The following is a 19,989-nucleotide window of genomic DNA, read 5'->3' as shown; positions in this document are numbered from 1 at the left end:
ACTTCAAATAAGATTGTTTTCAATAAGAAGATACTTATATCCTAACAAAAAAAAAAAGTTTTACTGTTGCTACGCAAATGGTTTTTTAAAAACACCGTAATGCGATGATAAAAATGGTTTTCATAACAAAAGATTGAGTTTTCGTTTAAGAACTTGCTATTGTTTACACGAACCATTTATTCAAATGCGGACTTAATTGCATAAAGTAAGTAATAAGTTGGTGGCATCAAGTCTGAGTTCAATTACACTTGACATTAAGAAGGACGATAGTGTGAATTGATGAGTTCAAAGTACAAACAACAAATAAATGGGTCCGGTTTCTCTCAGTATCACTTTTCTCAGTATCCCTCAGAAGCTTTAAATCGTGTCCGTCCATTCGATCTGAACGATCAGAAAAAAGACACGTCATCCAACTTTTAAAATTGCTTCTCCATCGTCGATATTGTTCTAATCCTGACCGCCCCTTCAATTCTTCATTTCTGCCAAATCCCTGTCCATCTAAGAATGGAGCTTCTGTTTGCTTTTGTCGAGAAAATTTCTTTCCCTAGTCCTCCATCTTCAAGCTTCCCTTTAATGCGTTCTTCACAGAACAGTTTGGGAATGGCTGAGCTTCTGAGAAATGAAATATTTGAGCTTGACAAGTTTATGCGGCATATGAGATGTAACAACTAGTGTGGAAATTTCATGCTTGGTACCTGATTCAAGGCCATGGGAATGGAAACGATGGGCACTCTACGACAGTGTCCAGCGGTGTCCAAGACTGACTGATTTACAAAATACTGGGTATCTGTCCAAGATTGAACAGTTACGGCTGTGACGGCCGATGGATGACGATGAGGGCTGTGCATTTCCGACTTCCTTCTCCGATCTCTGGGAGTTTGGTTGGGAAATTGAATGGACGGTCAATATTATGATACAATGGACGGTGGAGATGCAATTTTAAAAGCTTGATGATGTGTCTCTTTCTGACATCCCAAGATCAATTGGACGGACAGGATCAGCGACGCTGAGGGATGCTGAGAGGAAAAGCCGCTGAGAGGATCTGCTTCCTTGAAGTCGTGGCAAGTTTGAACTTTGGAGGATAATTAATGTAAGTTAATGATGTTAAAGGGGGTAAAGTACTTTGGATAATAAGAGAGGCCAGGTCCCTTTCCAAGCCAGTAGGTGCTGGTAGTTAATGATAGCTCTTTTTTAATTTTTCGAAAGAACAGTAATTAATAATAGGTCCCGTGTAGGCGCGCATGAGATGCTGGCACCGGTATAATTTTAAGCTTTTAATTTTATATGAAATTTTATATAATTATATTCATCTCTTTTTTTTATAAAGTATTCTTATAAAATAAAAAATGATGACATTAATTTCAAATATTGATAAAATATTTTGAAGTATTGATATATTAAAATTAATTTTTAAAATAATAAATATGTTAAAAAATAAATCATTAGAAAACCATGTTAAAATTATATGACTAAAGATACTCTTTAAAATTAATGAATTAAATTGAAATTTTGTATAAAGTTAGAAAATTATAAATGTACTTCTGTTGAATATGCTTTATAAAATATCTTTTTAATAAAAGATATTTGTGTCTATAAAAAAAGTCTCTTTTTATTGTCGGCAAAAAAACTCTGTTTATCTTAGGGGTTTTGTCAAATTTCTTAACAATTAAGTATATTTTATTCCATAACCCTTTGAAAGTTGTAAAAAATAATTGTAATCTGGAAAGGAGCTTTTAACAAATAGGAGCAAAAATGAAATGTTAGCGTTTAATGAAGTAATTTTTTTGCCAACTCACTTTAATTAAGCGATTAATTTTTATTAGTACAGTAAAACAATTAAAAAACACCTAATAAAGGGGAGATAGTGATAGGGACGGAGAGCGTATATAGCCCTGAATTTTGATTTTTGACTTTAAAAGTGTGTGCTTTGCTCATTCATAATATACCCAATCCTTTTGAAAGATTTTACTGTAACTTTGAAGCAGGGCCTCTCCGCTCGTCTTTCTTCTCTCTCTCAAAACTCTCCCATTAAAGCAATAAAAACTAACCCCTCAACCACCTTAACCACCCCCTTCTTCAACCCCAACACGAATCCCTTTACATTTCACCATTTCATTTGTCTCTCGTCTCTGTTAAAAGAAGTGTCAAACACAAACAACATCTTAAAGCAGAGATCCTCCCAGGCCCCTTTGCATTCTGCACATTCACCCGCTTTTGCAGCTCCTCCTTCAATCACCAACGCCCTAACTTCAAGCAATCACTCCCTACCTTCTTTGTGCTTAACAAACCCAATTCTTCTTCGATACCCACTTTCTCCGACTATCAATTCAATTTCAGTTTCCACCCCCTTTCTCTATCCGACCTTCTCGAGAGAATAATTCCTCAATTCCCCCAATTTGCTGAGGATCCTCAATTGGATCAGTCGTCTGGGAAAGCTCGTTTTCTCCCTCCCCTCAATGTGGCGGTCGTGGGGCAAATCAACGGTTCGGATTCACAATACGTCGTCATCGCCATCTCCTTCCTCCTTCTCCTGCTCCTCATTCAAAGACATCCAATCTCTCTGCCTCGACGAACCGCCGCAACCCTCATCCTGCCGCGCCGCCACCGTATTCCACCGCGTCCGAGTCGCCAGTTCGCTCCTCAGAACCTGGTCAGCTCAGCAGCAACACCAACCCAAGCTAACCAAGCCCGTTTCCCATCCCGCCCCGAAATCCGATGCCGCAGTTCCGGATCTACCTAACGGAACCCTCACGGTCCAAGCCGACACTCTTCCTACTCCGCCGCCGATAAGCATTCCGGGAGCGGAGCAACGCATTGTTGTCTACTACACAAGTCTGCGAGTGGTGAGGTCGACTTTCGAGGATTGCAGGAGCGTGCGATTTATTCTGCGAGGGTTTCGGGTGAAAATGGACGAGCGAGATGTGTCGATGGATGTGGGATACATGAGGGAGCTGAAGTCGATTCTAGGGGAGAAGAACGTGACGCTGCCGCGCGTGTTCATCGGGGGTAGGTACATCGGCGGCGCGGAGGAGGTGAGGCAGCTGAACGAGATAGGCGAGCTCAAGAAAATCGTGGAAGGCTTGCCCGCAGCGGATTTAGGAGCGTGTGACGTGTGCGGTGGATATAGGTTCATCCTCTGCGAGGAGTGTAATGGTAGCCGCAAGATGTACACAGAGAAAACTGGCTTCAAAACTTGCACGGCTTGCAATGAGAATGGTCTAATCAGGTGCCCCTCTTGTTGCTGTGCTCCTCTCTGGTGAACGGTGATCACGCTGATCATCAAACATGGTAACACTAATTTTCCTTCTTCTTTTTTTCGTTTTGGAAGGGTGATCTGTATTTTTTTAATGAATTAATTGGTTATTTTTAGTAACATATGACCACTTTGAGAGTGTAAGATGTGTAATATGTAAGAGTAGGACCATGCCCAACATTAGTGGTTAGATGACATTTCTGTATCTATCTACCTCTTGAATGGTGTGGTGTTATTTTAAGACCATGATTAATAGTCGACCAGTTCACTCTATCTCCTTACTAAGCTCTTTCTAGTTTCTTTTTGCGGACAATTGTTATTATTATTATCATCAATTTATTATTATTATTATTATTTATTTTTTGGAATTTGAAAGAAGTGCTAAAGTAACCTATGGGAGCGAATCCAAGACCACCGTGGGGCATCTTTGCCGCCAGGCAATGTCCTAAACTGAGCACTCTGAATTCAATTTGAATTCCTAACTGTTTGATGAAGGGCGTAGATGAGTATGTCTGATCTTTTCTAGTAGAGTAGACATAATGTATTTCTGCTGATATCAGCGCAGGCGTACTATAAATTGAATTGGTCCCATCGTCTCTTGCAATGAATCTGAGTTTTGGCCCCTTTTCTGGTAAATAAATTATTGGCCTTTGTCTGCCATATCATCAGAGGTTCTATGTTGGAATGTACAATGACCTACCATATCTCTGGTAAAAAAAAAAGACCTACCATATGACTTTCCTCTTTTCCCCTTCGAGTTCTGAGCTTTTTTTTCAAGTAGCATCGGCCCAAAAACTATAGTTTTGGTTTTGATAAATGCGGTTTCAATCGCGTACTTAAGATTAATTTCTTTAACTGAATGTGGAATATAATTTATGAATTTCCTGGGGCGACAGTTGATCCGAATGGCCTATGTCGTGAGTGGTCCACAGTGAGTCAGAGGCCCTAGGTTCGCTTATCTTTTTAGGGAGTGTTTGGATAGAAACCAAACCATAGTTTCAGAAGTACTTTTACAGATTATGAAGTAAATATGTAAATGAGGTTACGGGGGTGTTTGGTAAAACCAAAACCACGGTTTCAGAATCACTTTTCCGCAAAACGAGGTAACCTCTTCCACATATTTACTTTGTAATCTGTAAAAACACTTCTGAAACCATAGTTTGGTTTCTATCCAAACACCCCTTACCTCGTTTTGCAGAAAAGTGCTTCTGAAACTATTGAGAATGCCAAACACCCCCTTAATGGATTTAGAGTTCTATACTTGTGTATGTGAGTTCATTCACTGTGCTTCTACATTTACGCTTTGCTATTCCCATCTCATATCAAATTTACTGTTTCCCTCGGGACCCCATGCCTGCTTCTTAGCCTGGACCCATCCAACTTGTTTTATGATAATAAAATTTATAACAAATAGTTATCGAAAGTACTATTCATTTCATCGAATTCCATGAATACATGGAAACGTGTCTAGTTGTACATCATACTAACCAAGATATCTGCTGAGGAGGGAATTTAAGCCCACCTTTACTTAAAGGGTATTTGGTTCATCAAAAAGCAATTTTTTAAGAGTGTTTTACGCAATTTGAGATAAAATATTTTTTTACATATTATTTTATATGCTGTAAAATTATTTTTAAAAGTATAATTTAATTTTTATCCAAACACTTCCTCCATTCGAAGTGATAATAATTAACCTGTTTTGAGAATAAAAGAGCTGCCTCGTTTATTTATTCGACTAAGAACTGAACCTTGCCGATGTGCACGAAGTATATAACACGATGATACAGAAGTGTGCCGTGTGATGGGTATCGGTTTCATTTTATATGGTGAAAGACCTCTGGGGCATTCAATTATTGAGGAGCATTGGCTCCATCGAGGGCGTTGGGAGTAGCAGTAACAGCGTATAGACTACAGAGTCATAAACTCCTCTGTGTCAGCCACGTCAGCAGTGAGCAACTTGTGGTCAGCATCATGGTGGACCCCCCAGGCAGCCCTTCCTGATTGATCCAAATTGTTTGACCACTCTGTCACCCATTCAATAACTTCAGATGTGCTGCAGGCAACGCTCATTTCCCATGGCACTGTCAGCCTCGCAGGTTGCTGCATCAATAAGCAAATACAAACACAGTGAACCTCTGTTTATATATATATATATATTATGCGTTGCTTTGACAAGTCACCTTTGGGAAGATCTTTTCAAAGACCATTCTGTAGTAATAAGCTTCTTTTGTTGCTGGTGGGTGGAGTGGGTAGGTGCGTGCAACGTTCTGCATCATTTTGTCACTCACCTGTGCATGCGGAGATGAAGATGACAAAGCAATTATATGAGAAACATGGGTTGTACGGGGCAAATAATAAGATTTAAGTTAAGTACGTGTTTGGCAGCATGCTCTTTGAGGGCATCAATCCAGTTATACCCAACTCCATCACTCATTTGCTCTTTCTGTCTCCACAGTATATGCTGCATTCAATCATGTATACAACACTTGAGCATATAGTTAATACCCGTAATTATGCATATATTCGCTACTAAGTGGGTTGAGTTTTTCATTTGGACATTCCAAAAGGAGTCTTCAAAGTAAGAGGGGACATACATGTGGCAGATAGGGACGTTCTTTATCATCAAATGCATCTCTCAGAATCCATTTCTCTATCCGTCTTGGTCCCGGCTGCATGAAGAAATGATGCTCAATAAGAAAAACAAAACTTGGCAACTTAATGCCACAGACAGACGACTTTGTATTGAAAATAAGTCAATCCGAAGGGAAAAAGGAAGAGGTAAGTCTTACCAGCTTAAAATCAGGATCAATGCTCATAGCAAGATTTACAAGCTCTTTATCCAGGAATGGAAATCGGGCCTCGAGACCCCATGCTCATATTGATGCAGTGCCTTAAGCTAAATTAATATACGAAATAGCAATTTGTATTAAATTTATTTCAGAGACAATATTAACAAGTGAGTATTATTTTGTGTAGAAGTGAGGTACTTTGCGGCACATTTCGAGGTGGGCTTCTTCCTTGCTTGGCGCCTTGTGAAAGTACAAATATCCACCAAAGATCTCATCAGAACCATCTCCAGAAAGCACTATCTTAATTCCATGTGATCTAATCTTGCGCGAAATCAAATATGTGGGTATGCTGGATCTAACTGTTTCCACTTCATATGACTCTATATGGTAGATCACATCTTCGATGGCGTCGATTCCATCCTGCGCACAAAAATAATAAACTTATAATAAAGCTTTTAACTTTCGAATATCAGCAAGCAAATGATGAGGCGTTGTTGACTTCAAAAAACTACAATTAATACCTGAGGAGTGAAGAGGATCTCATGATGGACTGTTCCCAAGAACTCTGCGACTTCTCTTCCGGCCTTTAGATCTGGTGAACCCTGTTCATATGAAAACCAACTATTAATTACTCTGTGGAAAGTCTACCAGATCTGCCTTCTTCTTCTTCTTCTTTTTGGACAGTTGAATGAAATAAATAAAGAACTCGCCTCCAGGCCAATGCAGTAGGAATGAATGGTTGTTCCCAATTGCCTTACTGTCTCTGCGTTGTCCGCCAAGTAACGAATAGCGATGGATGAAACCAATGATGAATCCAAACCTCCGGAAAGTAACACACAGATTGGGACATTGCTCACCAACCTCTTAATCACAGCCTGTGCATTAAATTCATTTTGTCATTCATGTTTGGGCTCACATAGATTTCCCTATTGAGCAAATATTATTCATATATCACCAACATCTTAACATGATTATTGGTAAGTTTACCCTTTCCAATGCATGTCTCAAAGTTATGGGATCATATGGTGATGAGGGAATGGCCTGAGAGAACCAAGGAGGATTGTACCATCGGCGAAATCCTTTCTCCTTGCTGGAGTACAAGGTCCCAGGTTGGAAGCGTTTAAAATGTTGGCAATCTTCATGCATGGCCTTGTATTCTGATGATACCCAAACCGATGCTGAATAAGCATGTAAACAATTCAGGTTAATATATAGCATTCATACCCTTTTAAGAAAATTAACCAGAAAAAACAGTAAGTTAAATTACCGTCTTGTCCCCAACCAATGTAGAGGGATGTGACCCCAAGGGCATCACGAGCAACCAAGAAGTTATTGTCACGAGTATCCAACAGCACAAATGAAAATATGCCATCCAACATATCCACGAAGTTGTCTCCATACTCTTCGTACTATGAAACAGATGTTATACATTGCATGCATGGATGCTTATTAATATGAACTTATTCCCTGAACCATGTTCGATATACGACATTATGTTTGTTGTGCTGATACGTACCAGGTATGGAATGACCTCGAATTCATTTTTGGTTCGGAACTCTGAATTCGGAAGTTGTTTCCTGAGCTCCTCATGATTGTATATCACTCCATTGGCCTGTATCCAAATAAAAATACGTTATATTAATTCATGTTCATGAATCACACCCTTTAATTTGCTCGAGCGTAAACTAGTTCAATAACAAAGAAAGGCAAAGTTCATCTGCAGGTACGTACAATGACAGCAATCGTGTGGTCTTCATTGAAGAGGGGCTGATTTCCTCCGGAGGTGAGATCCACGATTGCTAATCGCTGATGAACCAAATAGTTGCCTCCTTGTTGAAACATTCCCATCCAATCAGGACCCCTATGCTTCAACCTGCAATGTTCAATAAGAACATGAGCAAATTGATGAAGCTAGTGAAACCACAATTATGATCCGCCAGAGAGGTTGCCTTTGAGAGAGGTGGATCATGCGAGCCCTTTTGGCTGTAGAGTCATCGGCGCACCAAAGGCAAGCTAGTATGCCACACATCGTTGTGGCTTCTGAGAAACTGAAATCGAAGAAAGAGAGAAATATTTATGTTCTCGATCTTTTCCTTTGAGCGAGAACAAAAAAGCGATCAATTATACCTGATGGCATTGTCCAAAAGAAAAAAACATGAAAAGCTGGATTGTTGGCTTTTGGGAGAGGGCCAAAGATAAGAGAAATGTCAATTTATTTACTATAGTGTTTGTGTATGTGTGTTTTTCCAATACGTTGTAGTTTTTCCTCCAAAAATTGACGTTGGAATTAAATGCATATTTCTTGTCTCTTGAACTGGCTAATTGGGCAACGTAACTATTATAGAATGTCTACTAATTTGTGAAATATAATTGATTAACCATTGACTTGATGATTAACAAATTATATTTAAATAACATTAACATAAATAAATTAAATTTATTTGTGAACAGTCTATCATAGATAATACTACCTCCGGTCCTTAATATAAGACCTTGTTTGACTTTTATTTTGGTCATAAATATAAAACCCCAATCCACTTTGTCCCTCATATTTATATTTTTTTTTTCCAAAGTAGTCCTTTTAACAATCATAATTCTAACCAATATACTTGACTAGCAAGAATATTTTAGGAAAGACGACACTTATTTAAGACAAATAACTAACTCAACTTATTTCCTTAATCTCTTCAAATTAGTCAACTAGATCTTATAATTAGGACCGGAGGTAGTATTATGTGCAAATTCGTTCAAAGGACAAGTCACATGCAATTGACATCCCATTCGCCCTAATGATCCTGTTTCATGTCAAGCCTGGTTAATACCTAGAGGTGTTTGCCAGTGGGATGCAGATCAGAGTTCTAGAGAGTGACTTTGGAAGGTTCTGGAACTCCACAGAGCACCATCCTGATTCCATGTGATCTAATCTAGCTATTGCAAAGCTTTTAACTTTTGACAAGCTATATTCTCTTGCTACAAATGACAACATCCAATATGATATCGCAAATGGTCGAAGAATATATGAATTTTTTTTTATTATTAAAATTTTCTTCCTTATAATACTCATATTTATTAGAGCATTTTTATCTCTACATATTAAATTTTAATCATTAAATATAATGTTATTTTTTAGGAGTATCACAAATTTTTTTTTTATGTATTAATAATCTCTAAATTTTAAACCACAGCAAACTTTGCTGCTTCTGGCTAGAGGAAAGGATTATGAGGGACAACCTTGATACACACACCCAACAGAATTAAATCAACGGCAGGTCCTCTTCCTTCCGTGTCATTCTTTTAATCCACCAAAACCGTACCTAGGCTTCACACTGACATATTTTTGTTCTTTTTTTTTTTCAGAAAATTCATTTAAAAATACTACCAGTGAATAAAATTAAGAGAATCTACCACTATTTTATCCTATATTTTAATCTGCTTACTTTGCACATTGAAGAGTGGGACATAGTGAATTAAACACCCAAAAAATAAAAGGAAAACCCTATTACAAAGTATGTATAATTTTTCTCAAATTTTAATTTGATACATGTGTATTTTTTTCTTAATTAAACATTTTAATTATACTCTATTAGCACTATTAGCTTCTCTGACTTTGCTTTATTAGTACCATTAGTTCCTATACAAAAGCTAATTATATTGACAGACCAAAATTACAGTATTTAAGTAGGAAAAAAAAGATATACGGGTATCAAATTAAGAATTTTTAAAAACTATAACTACCTGTAAAATGGTTTTCCAAAAAATAAATGCACATTTTGGCCAAAAAAAAAAAAGCACACGAAAGCTCTACTCGCTATTGCCACACTTATCTGGTTGTCTTGTTCACCTTCAGGCATTGGCAGTGTCCATAACCTACGCGCTGGCATCGGGAGCATGGTTGAGCCGGTCGATGCTTTTGGTCATGGCCATGGCTTGTTTCTACACAGGCAAACTGGTCCAAAGATGCATGGACATGGACCCTAACATTAGGACCTTCCCTGTCACAGGCCAACGGGCATTCGGACACAAAAAGGAAGGCTCATGGTTTCCATAGCCATGAACTCTGAGCTCTACCTCTTTTGTCGCAGTCTACCTCATTCTAGAATGTGACAATATCAACAAGCTAATACCAGACGTTCGAACTGATATAGGGGGGTTCACAATTGGAGGGCCCCCACTTTGTTCCATTGTTGCTGCACTTACATATTATTCTGCCTACTGTGTGGCTGCAAGACTTGAGCCTGCTCTCTTATGTGTCTGCGACTGGGACCTTGGCTTCCACTGTCTCCCTCTTGTCTCTCTTGTGGAATGCTACTATTGACGAAACTGGGTTTCATGGCAAAGGAAATGTCTTCAGATGGAGCGGAATTCCTAATGCTGTGAGTTTGTATGCCTTATTTTACAGTGGTCATCCAGTTTTGCCCACTCTTTGCACCTCCATTAGAAACAGAAACCAGTTCTCCACCGTAAGTATGCAAACACGTTCATCTATAGCTAATGACTATTCCATTGTGACTATATATAGGCGCTGTTGGTAAAAGCATGATGCATGATACGTTCATATTTTTTTATTGATCAAAGAATTATAAGTTAATTAAGAACAGATTTGAAGAAATTCATTGATATTTTACTTAATGCAGATAGATATTGGCCTATAGGCTTCTGCAACTTCTAGCCAAACACGCCTTATTTCTTACTCCAACCATAAACGCTGGTAAAGGCACTACAAAAAAATTGACTTTCAGCGGCGACAAAAGTCGCCGCCGAAAGTTTTTTGCGGCGACAAGTAGTCGCTGAAAAGTCGTTGCCGTAGCAGCTGTGGCTGAAAACTTTCAGCGGCGACTAAAAAGGTCGCCGCTTAAAGATACTTTCAGCGGCGACTTTTAGAAGTTTCGGCGGCGACTAATGTCGCCGCCGAAAACACTTTCAGCGGCGACATTTGTCGCCGCGAAAAAGTCTTTCAGCGGCGACAAAAAAGTCGCCGCAGAAAACACTTTCGGCGGCGACACTCTTGTCGCCGCTGAAAGACTTTTTGGCGGCGACAAATGTCGCCGCCGAAAGTGTTTTCTGCGGCGACTTTTTTGTCGCCGCTGAAAGTAATGCCTAAGAAGAATTGGCTTTACCAATGCCACGTCAACGCCGTCGGTGCCACGTCATCATCTCCGGCCGCCACGTCATCACCGTCGACCTCCACGTCATCGCCATCGGCGGCCACATCATCACCGCCGACCGCCACATCATCACTAGCCACCTCCACGTCATTGCCACATCACTCCTCCTCGCCACGTCATCGTCCAAATATTTTCACCTTAAATGTGTCTTCTTCCAGGTTCGAACTCGTGACTGCCTCCTTTCATGTCCAACCTTCTTGCCGCTGAGCCAGATTGAATTTGTTTATTAATATTGTAAAATAAAATATATATTATTATATTATACTTTCAGCGGCGACAAAAAAAGTCGCCGCTGAAGGTCCACTTTCAGCGGCGACTAAAAAAGTCGCCGCTGAAAGTCCACTTTCGGCGGCGATAAAAAAAGTCGCCGCTGAAGGCCCCCTTTCGGCGGCGACAAAAAAAGTCGCCGCTGAAAGTCTTGGTTTCAATGGCGAACTTTCAGCGGCGACCAAAAAAGTCGCCGCTGAAGGTCCACTTTCAGCGGCGACACTTTTGTCACCGCTGAAAGTCTTGGTTTCAATGGCGAACTTTCAACGGCGACTAAAAATGTCGCCGCTGAAAGTCCACTTTCGGCGGCGACAAAAAAAGTCGCCGCTGAAGGTCCACTTTCAGCGGCGACACTTTTGTCGCCGCTGAAAGTCTTAGTTTCAGCGGCGACTTTTTGGTGTCGCTGCCGAAAGTCGTCGCCTAAAGTCTGTTTTTTTGTAGTGAGGTGTGGTTCCTAATTGTCATCGTCAGAACAAAAGGCTCCCTCATCTGTTGGGGAGCACTTCCTTACTTATCAGTAATCTCACTGCAGCCGCCGTGGCTATATTCCTGTGTATGAATACCGAATAATGCCGATTGTAGGAGCACTACTTAGCGTTCCCAATGCAATTCCAGCAGCACAGGGCCTCTCCATTTCTTTTTCATCCATTTTCCTCCACTTCCCTAATCCTGGCCCTTCATGTAATCTGTGGCTGAAAAAATGCAAATGTGTATGACATTTAATACCTTCATATCACACGCTATAAAAACTGTCTCCCTTCCCACACGCCCTCTTTCTGCTCTTTCCCTTTTTCTTTGTTTTTTGAATCTTCTCTTGTTCACCTTAGATTCACAATGTTAGGTTCTGTCCGTGAGGTCTTATAAGAACAATATAATTTTTAAAATGTGGGAGAACGTATAATTTATCACATTCTGAAAATATTGCATTAATCCACTCTTTTTTTTTAAAAAAAAATGTGGATACTTTTATTATGTTGGTAAAAAAATATATTATTAACAATTTTATTCCTTCAAATTAAAATATATCATAAAATCTATCTTTTATGTAATTATCATATTAACTTATGTTTTTTTTAGTAATTTGTATATATAAAAAGTGTTTTTGATAATAACTATCCAAACACTCTCACTTCTCAGAATCACTTTTTTATAAAATCTATTTTTCATAAAATCTATTCTCCCCAGAATCTATTCTCCAAAAGCTATTCTTTAAACCATGGTTTGGTTTCATCCAAACACCCCCTTAGATTCACAATGTTAGGTTCTGTCCGTGAGGTCTTATAAGAACAATATAATTTTTAAAATGTGGGAGAACGTATAATTTATCACATTCTGAAAATATTGCATTAATCCGCTCTTCTTTTTTTTTTTAATAAAATGCAAACGCCATAAAAAAGTATGACCAATTTTTATTCATCCCTTCAAATCAAATGTTATTCAAAAAACCGCAAAATTGTTATTTAAAAAAATTGTCATTATTCTAAACTTACGAAACAAAACAACAATTTTATACTGCCTTGTTTTAACTAAATTTTTTCTGCCATCTTAATTGAATGGCATGCAATTTTTCAAAAAGTTTTACCGCTTTTGTGTGATATTTTTATTATTCTGATTTTTTGTCCAGATAAAATATGTAAAACTTTTTTTTCATTTTTCTTCTTTAGCAAATTTTTCTTTATAAAACTAGAGAGAGAATAATAAAAGAAAAAAAAGGGAGGTAAAACCGAAAATAGAGACTAGAGAGTGAGGGCGTGGAAAGAAACCGGAAGAGAGAGTTTTCATAGTGTGTGATGTGAAGGTATTAAATGTTGCGTGCTTGTGTGTTTTCTCCAACTATAAATTAAATGAAGGGTTAGGATTAGAAAAAGGTTTTTTTTGGGGGGGGGGGGAGGGGTTTGCATTGGGTGCTTATCAGTTTTGATGAACATCCATGCTCATCAGATCTGAATGATTCAGATTAGGGTGTGTTTGGTGACACCCCAAACCATGGTTTGGGGAATAGATCACCCAAACACCCCCCCCTAAAAACCAAAACCATGGTTTTGGAAAAAGCAAAATTTTTTTGCTTTTGGAGAAAAAAGGGAGAGTGTGAGAGCCTATATGATATGTATCTTGTTATTTTTTTATAAATATATTTTTTATAAACATATTCAATCTTATATTTTATAAATATATATACATATTAATTATTTATTAATTATATTATCTTATGTATTATTAATTATGTTGGTAAAAAATATATTATTAACAATTTATTCCTTCAAATTAAAATATATCATAAATCTATTTTTTTTTGTAATTATCATATTAACTTATGTCTTTTTTTAGTAATTTGTATATATAAAAAGTGCTTCTGATAACAACTATCCAAACACTCTCACTTCTCAGAATCACTTTTTTACAAAAATCTATTCTTCACAGAATCTATTCTCCAGAATCACTTTTCCAAACCACGGTTTGGTTTCATCCAAACACACCCTTAATTTTATTTTTTTTTTATTTTTTTAAAATAATTATTTTAATAGGTATAGGATAAAAAAATGAAGATAATCTCTTAACTATCATTCTTTAAAAATATAATTTTTTCTATTTTTAAATAATTACTTAAAAATATTAAATCTAAATCGTCCTGATTAGATCTAGACGCGACCTAGATTGCTCATCACTTTATGAGCACGGGGGAATTGATGAAAAAGAAATGGAGAGGCTCTGCGCCGCAATTGTAGTCCCACCAGTTTGCTGCCTTGAAGACTTCTGGAGCTTACGGCAGATTTGGTTCTGATATGATTATCAATTATTCTACATTACTCATTAGAGAAATGACAACACGTGATTGAAGCTAACTTTTTACGTAAGTTATAAAAACAAAAAAGTAATTTTTGCAAGATGCTTTGTTTATAACTTACAAAGAGTAAGATTTTCTACGTATTTTATATTGATGTTAATTTAAAACTTGAAAGGTTTAAAATCTAGACTATACATATAAATTTTTCATAATTTTTTTTTTGAAAAACAATATCTTTATAAATTAATAAAGTTCTATACAAAGTTGGGTAGGAAGTAACAACGGTAAAAATTATTAAAGTCATGTCCTTTTAGCTTCTAAACATGAATCAGGATTCCCTTAGAATTTTCTTTTCCTTTTTCTCCTATGAGTTTAATTAGATTGAATTTTAACCTGTTAAATTTATTTATTTATATTTTAATAATATTATAATAATATTTTATGAGATATTACATCGGAAGAAGTTTGATGGAGACGAGGAAATGAGAGGAAAAAGTTTATGAGTTTAGTTTTTGCATCTTAATTTTTATAAAATTACTCGTGACTGAAATAAATATAGACGTGAGGTGACATACACACGGGACGGCATATTATGATGGGTTACCCATCCTGGCAACTGACTTGTCAAAAGTTGCTTGATTCGTATTTCACATCTCTTAGATTTTAAAAATATTTTAATAAAAAAATCTTTTTAGTGCTTTGCTTACGAAGAAATATTATTAAAAAATTAACATATTGGTGCAAATAGCATAAATTGAGGGAGAACGGGTTTTTTTTTTTTTTATTACACGGCAAGCCAGCGGTTTGATGGAAAAAAAACTAAAAAAGGTGCTTGACAACCTTTAAACTATAATTTTAGAAGTACTTTTTTGTAAAACGAGACAAATTTTTCTACATATTTACTTCGTAAACCTTAAAAGCATTTCTGAAACCATGGTTTGGTTTCTATCCGAACACTTTCTAAAAGCTAAGACAAACCAGATTTGACTTTAAGAGATGTTCTCCGTATCCATTCTCAGCCGGTCGCTATACAGCTCTGGTGCCTGAGGAGGGAGAACGTGTTTTTGATTTCTAAAATATTGGTCAATTTACGGCCCGTTTGGTTGCATTTCATGGAAGGAGATTATATGTAATCATAATATAACAATATAACGAGCTGATTCACTCGTTGGCTAATTGTATAATATAAAGAGAATTACATGTTATAATTTTGATTATCTAAAATAATGTAAAGAGAATTATACTTTTAAAATTGATGAGGGAGAATGCACACCTCTTATAATAGAATAAAAAAAGATATTATTATCATTATAATTTTTAAATTAACCAAAATATCCTTGATAAAAAACCCATAAACTTAATCACTGCCTACCCGCTCTCTTTATTATTGCTGTTGCCCGCGAACTGAGGCGCCGCTGCTACTGTGATCAGTGAGCCCAAATCTACTACTACCTCCTGTCCTTAATATAAGATTATGTTTAGTTTTTATTTTAGTTCTAAATATAAGATCCCAATCTATTTTGTTTCTCATATTTATACATTTTTTTTCAAAGTAGCCCTTCTAACAATGATAGTTCTAGTCAATACACTTGATTAGTAGGGATATTTTAGGAAAGATAACACCTATTTAAGACAAATAACTAACTCAACTTACTTCTTTAATCTCCTCAAATTAGTTAACTGGCTCTTATAATTAGGACAGGAGGTAGTATCAACTTATTGCCTTGATTTTCTCTCTTTGAAGCAATCTGACAATTCTCTCCCTGAAATTAGCCTGATTTCACTTTTCTCAGCCATTGAAAACTGTTTTTGTTTTACGGTTTTCAAACTCGTCTTTGACCATCAATCTCCAGCGATGATGATACTCTGTGTTTGCCTTGATTTTCAATTGGTCACTATTGATTTTTTGCAGCATTTTCTAAGCTTCTTTGCCCCGCCTCTGATAAAACTTAATTTTTGTATATTTGATCTCATATTAATATAGGAATTAAATGATATTTTGGATTTAAATGAACTTTTTACGCATTATTAAATTAATTGATTAATTTTAGAAATTTTTTTATAAAAATTGAGATTTGAATTGAAAATATGAATATTTTTTGATTTCTTATTTTGGCTTGAGATTAATATTTCTTTTTTTTTTTTTGAAGTCAATCTTCATATTTTTGAGAAGTTAATTTTTGAAAATTTTCGTAATTTTTTACCTTATTTTTGTGCTTATCTAATATTTAATTTTAGTATGGATTATATCATATTTGAATATAATCTATTTTTTCTTCATCCAAGAGGGTGTTTGGATGCCCTTAAAATCACTTTTCAGAAGTACTTTTCTACAAATCGAGACAATCTCTTTCACATATTTATTTCGTATACAGTAAAAACACTTCTGAAACCATAATTTTGATCTTATCCAAACACCCTTCAAGTAGGAGATCACGTCATCGTCGTCTTCCATTCTTTACTCCTCGTCCCCTTTTTAGTAATGGTTCTCAATATGATTGACAGTTTATTTTTATGTTTCTAAGATGGATTAAATGACACAGTTAACAACTCATTTCTTAAAAAAAAAAAAAAGATAATTTTTCTGAGTCTTTTTATGCCTTACCTTATGAAGCATACAGCTTATATTGATTGATTTATTAGTTGTTAAATTGCTTTTTGTTTTTCGTTATTTTTATTACTTCTTTACCGTGGGCATGCGATGTGCGCTATAACCTTGCTTGATACTTGTATTTTATTTTTTTAGTTATATTTTATAAGTTGAAATCTTATATATGTTATAAAACTAAAAAAAAAGGAGTGGAAAAAAAGGAGAATAAAAGACAGGAGTATTTCTTATTCTGCTTTACATCTTTAACATACTCTACAAATTATATAATAATAGAAGATAATTATAAGATATAGAGGTAATTAAAAATATTGATGATAATGAAAGAGATATGGACATCCATAAAAATATTATTATATTCACAACAATATAAAGCTTATTGCTTATTTTTCAACTTCTTTTTATAATCATATCACTTGTATATATAAACGTAAATAGGGATAATTTTATTTTTGTTAATATATTATTACTGCCTATTCCCATATTCTTAGTAATTCAACCAAGCATTTTTATGCTTACGCATCATTTTTCCTTGATAGAGTACCAAACAAACTCATATAATTATTATTATATTATATTTCATTATATTACTTTACATTCCATTACATTTCTCATGATTTAGTGAACCAAACACGCAATTAGTTTAAGCTTTAAAACTTAAAAGTTGCTACTATTATTAAATGTAATGTAATACGTATGCGGTGACCACTGGTTTTAGAAGATGTTACCTTTTTTTCCCAAAAAAAAAAAAAAACAGTATTGTCTCTGTGCGGCTCATTCTTACACAAGATTGTGGTGTTATTCTCTATAGATGTGCCAAAAGGACCCCAGCAACCACTGTACATTTGTTAATTTAAATCAAATTACTATAATTTTTTTTAAAATTTCACTTCATTTTGATTTTAATTCTTAAAAATTAAAATTCTTAGAATAAAATTTTACGGAACAAAAATATTATTTAAAGATTTAAAAAAAATTGAATGGACCAAAATAAAATTCAATTTGAAAGAATAAAAACCTTGATTTTAAATTTTGGAAATGAAAATTAAAATAAAATTAAATTTAAGAGATAATCCATTTAATTTTTTTAAAGGAAAAAAAGAAACGATTTTAGAGGCGGCCGGTGTTGACTCGTCGGCATCAGAATTCAGCGATGCGCATGAATCACGATATATAGAAACTGCCAAGGTTCCCCTTATAACGTGTTGTCTGTTTGCCTGAGTGGAACGAATGTTATTGAAAGAGCAAAATGCCGGGGACCACCATTACCATCATGGCTGTGCCACAAGCCTAGAAAGTAGAAAAACCCATCCCTTAGGTTAAAAAGGGGATGAAAACAAAAAAAAAAAAAAAAAAGAAAGAAAGAAAGAAAAATAACATTTGAATTTCATAATATCCAAATGGTCTGCTGAATTTGAAAAATCCCAATTTGGTGTCAAGATACCAAATTAGGATTATCATGTTAAAAGAAAAGACCAAACTACCCTTCATTTTATTTATTGTTTTTAAAATACTAAAGCCCTCATTGGCTGGCCGGTCGGTTGTTAGAGCTCCGGTTGGTTGCCGACAATTGGTCACTGGAGTTTCGATAGTTGGAAACAATTTTTTTGAAAATTTTTATAACTTTAGTATAACGGTTAACAATTTTTGTAAGGCTATTAACAACTTCAGTATACCAGTTAATAACAGGTTTTCTAGAAAATTTAACAGGCTCGGAACGCTGGATACAATTTTTTTGAAAATTTTTACAATTTCAGTATAACGGTTAACAACTTTTGTAAAGTTATTAATAACTTCATTATAGCAGTTAACAACAGGTTTTCTGGGAAATTCAACAAGTTCTGGTGGCTGTAAACAATTTTTTTGAAAAATTTTTACAACTTCAATATAACGGTTAACAATTTTTGTAACACTATTAACAACTTCAGTATAGCAGTTAACAACAGGTTTTTTGGGAAATTCAACAAGTTGCGACTGCCGGAAACAATTTTTTTGAAAACTTTTACAACTTCAGTATAACAGTTAACAACTTTTGTGACGCTATTAATAATTTCAGTATAGCAGTTAACAACAGGTTTTTCAAGAAATTCAACAATTGGTCGCCGGAGCTCCGGTGGCTAGAAACAAATTTTTTTGAAAATTTTTATAACGTTAGTATAACAGTTAACAACTTTTGTAACATTATTAACAACAGGTTTTTTGAGAAATTTAAAAAGTAGTGTTTTTACAACTTCAATAATGTCATTAACAAGTTCCGTAACTATATTAACAACTTCGGTATAGCATTTAACAACAGGTTTTCTTAAAAATTCAAAAAAATGGCATTTTTACAACTTTAGCAACTTTTTTTTTTTGAAAATTTTTATAACTTCAATATAACGGTTAACAACTTTTGTAATGTTATTAATAACCTCAGTATAGTAGTTAATGACATGTTTTCCAAAAAATTTAAAAGTTAGCATTTTTATAACTTCAGTAATGTCGTTAACAGGTTTTGTAACTCTATTAACAACTTCGTTATAGCATTTAACAATAGGTTTTCTTACAAATTCAAAAAAAAAGGGCATTTTTTATAACTTTAACAACTATTTTTTTTGAAAATTTTTACAATTTCAGTATAACGGTTAACAACTTTTGTAACTCTATTAAAAACTTTGACATAAAGATTAACAACAGGTTTTTCAGAAAATTCAAAAAATAGCATTTTATAATTTCAGTAATGTCGTTAACAAACTCAAAAACCTATTGTTAATTGCTATACTGAAGTTGTTAATAGAGTTACAAAAGTTGTTAACCATTATACTGAAATTGTAAAAATTAAAAAAAAAAATTCCGCCGTTGGAGCTCCGACGACCAATTGTTGAATTTTCCAAAAAATATGTTGTTAACTGATATACTAAAGTTGTTAATAGCGTTACTAAAGTTGTTAACCGTTATATTGAAATTGTAAAAATTTTCACAAAAGTTGCTTACCGTTATATTAAAGTTGTAAAAATTTTCACAAAAATTGTTTCCAGCCGTCGAAGCTTATTGAATTTTCCAGAAAACATGTTGTTAATTGCTATATTGAAATTGTTAATAGCTTTACAAAAGTTGTTAACAGTTATATTGAAATTGTAAAA

At 35.2% G+C, this 19,989-nt stretch overlaps 1 protein-coding gene and 2 pseudogenes across 1 annotated transcript; 2 read left to right on the top strand and 1 right to left on the bottom strand.

Moving 5' to 3' along the window:
- The first annotated feature begins 2,012 nt into the window (after nucleotides 1-2,012).
- On the top strand, nucleotides 2,013-3,861 carry LOC114741568 (uncharacterized protein At5g39865-like). The gene is made up of 2 exons (XM_028929837.1): nucleotides 2,013-3,288; nucleotides 3,630-3,861. Exon 1 carries the CDS (start codon nucleotides 2,457-2,459, stop codon nucleotides 3,258-3,260), a length of 804 nt encoding a protein of 267 aa, XP_028785670.1. The 5' UTR covers nucleotides 2,013-2,456; the 3' UTR covers nucleotides 3,261-3,288; nucleotides 3,630-3,861.
- Nucleotides 3,862-4,910: 1,049 nt separating this feature from the next.
- Nucleotides 4,911-8,071, bottom strand: LOC114741566 (asparagine synthetase [glutamine-hydrolyzing] 2-like; annotated as a pseudogene).
- A 773-nt stretch (nucleotides 8,072-8,844) lies between these two features.
- LOC114741564 (amino acid transporter AVT1I-like) lies at nucleotides 8,845-10,694 on the top strand (annotated as a pseudogene).
- The last annotated feature ends 9,295 nt before the right edge of the window (nucleotides 10,695-19,989 follow it).

This window comes from Neltuma alba, unplaced genomic scaffold (genome assembly GCF_004799145.2).
Source record: "Neltuma alba isolate B1F8T4 unplaced genomic scaffold, ASM479914v2 tig00003421_pilon, whole genome shotgun sequence".
NCBI classification, from domain to species: Eukaryota; Viridiplantae; Streptophyta; class Magnoliopsida; order Fabales; family Fabaceae; genus Neltuma; species Neltuma alba.
The sequence above is the reverse complement of the archived record's forward strand: the minus strand, read 5'-3'. Positions and strand labels throughout refer to the sequence as shown.

Coding starts and splice junctions, on each gene's coding strand:
- LOC114741568 (XM_028929837.1), top strand. CDS start 2,457: ATGTGGCGGTCGTGGGGCAAATCAACGGTTCGGATTCACAATACGTCG.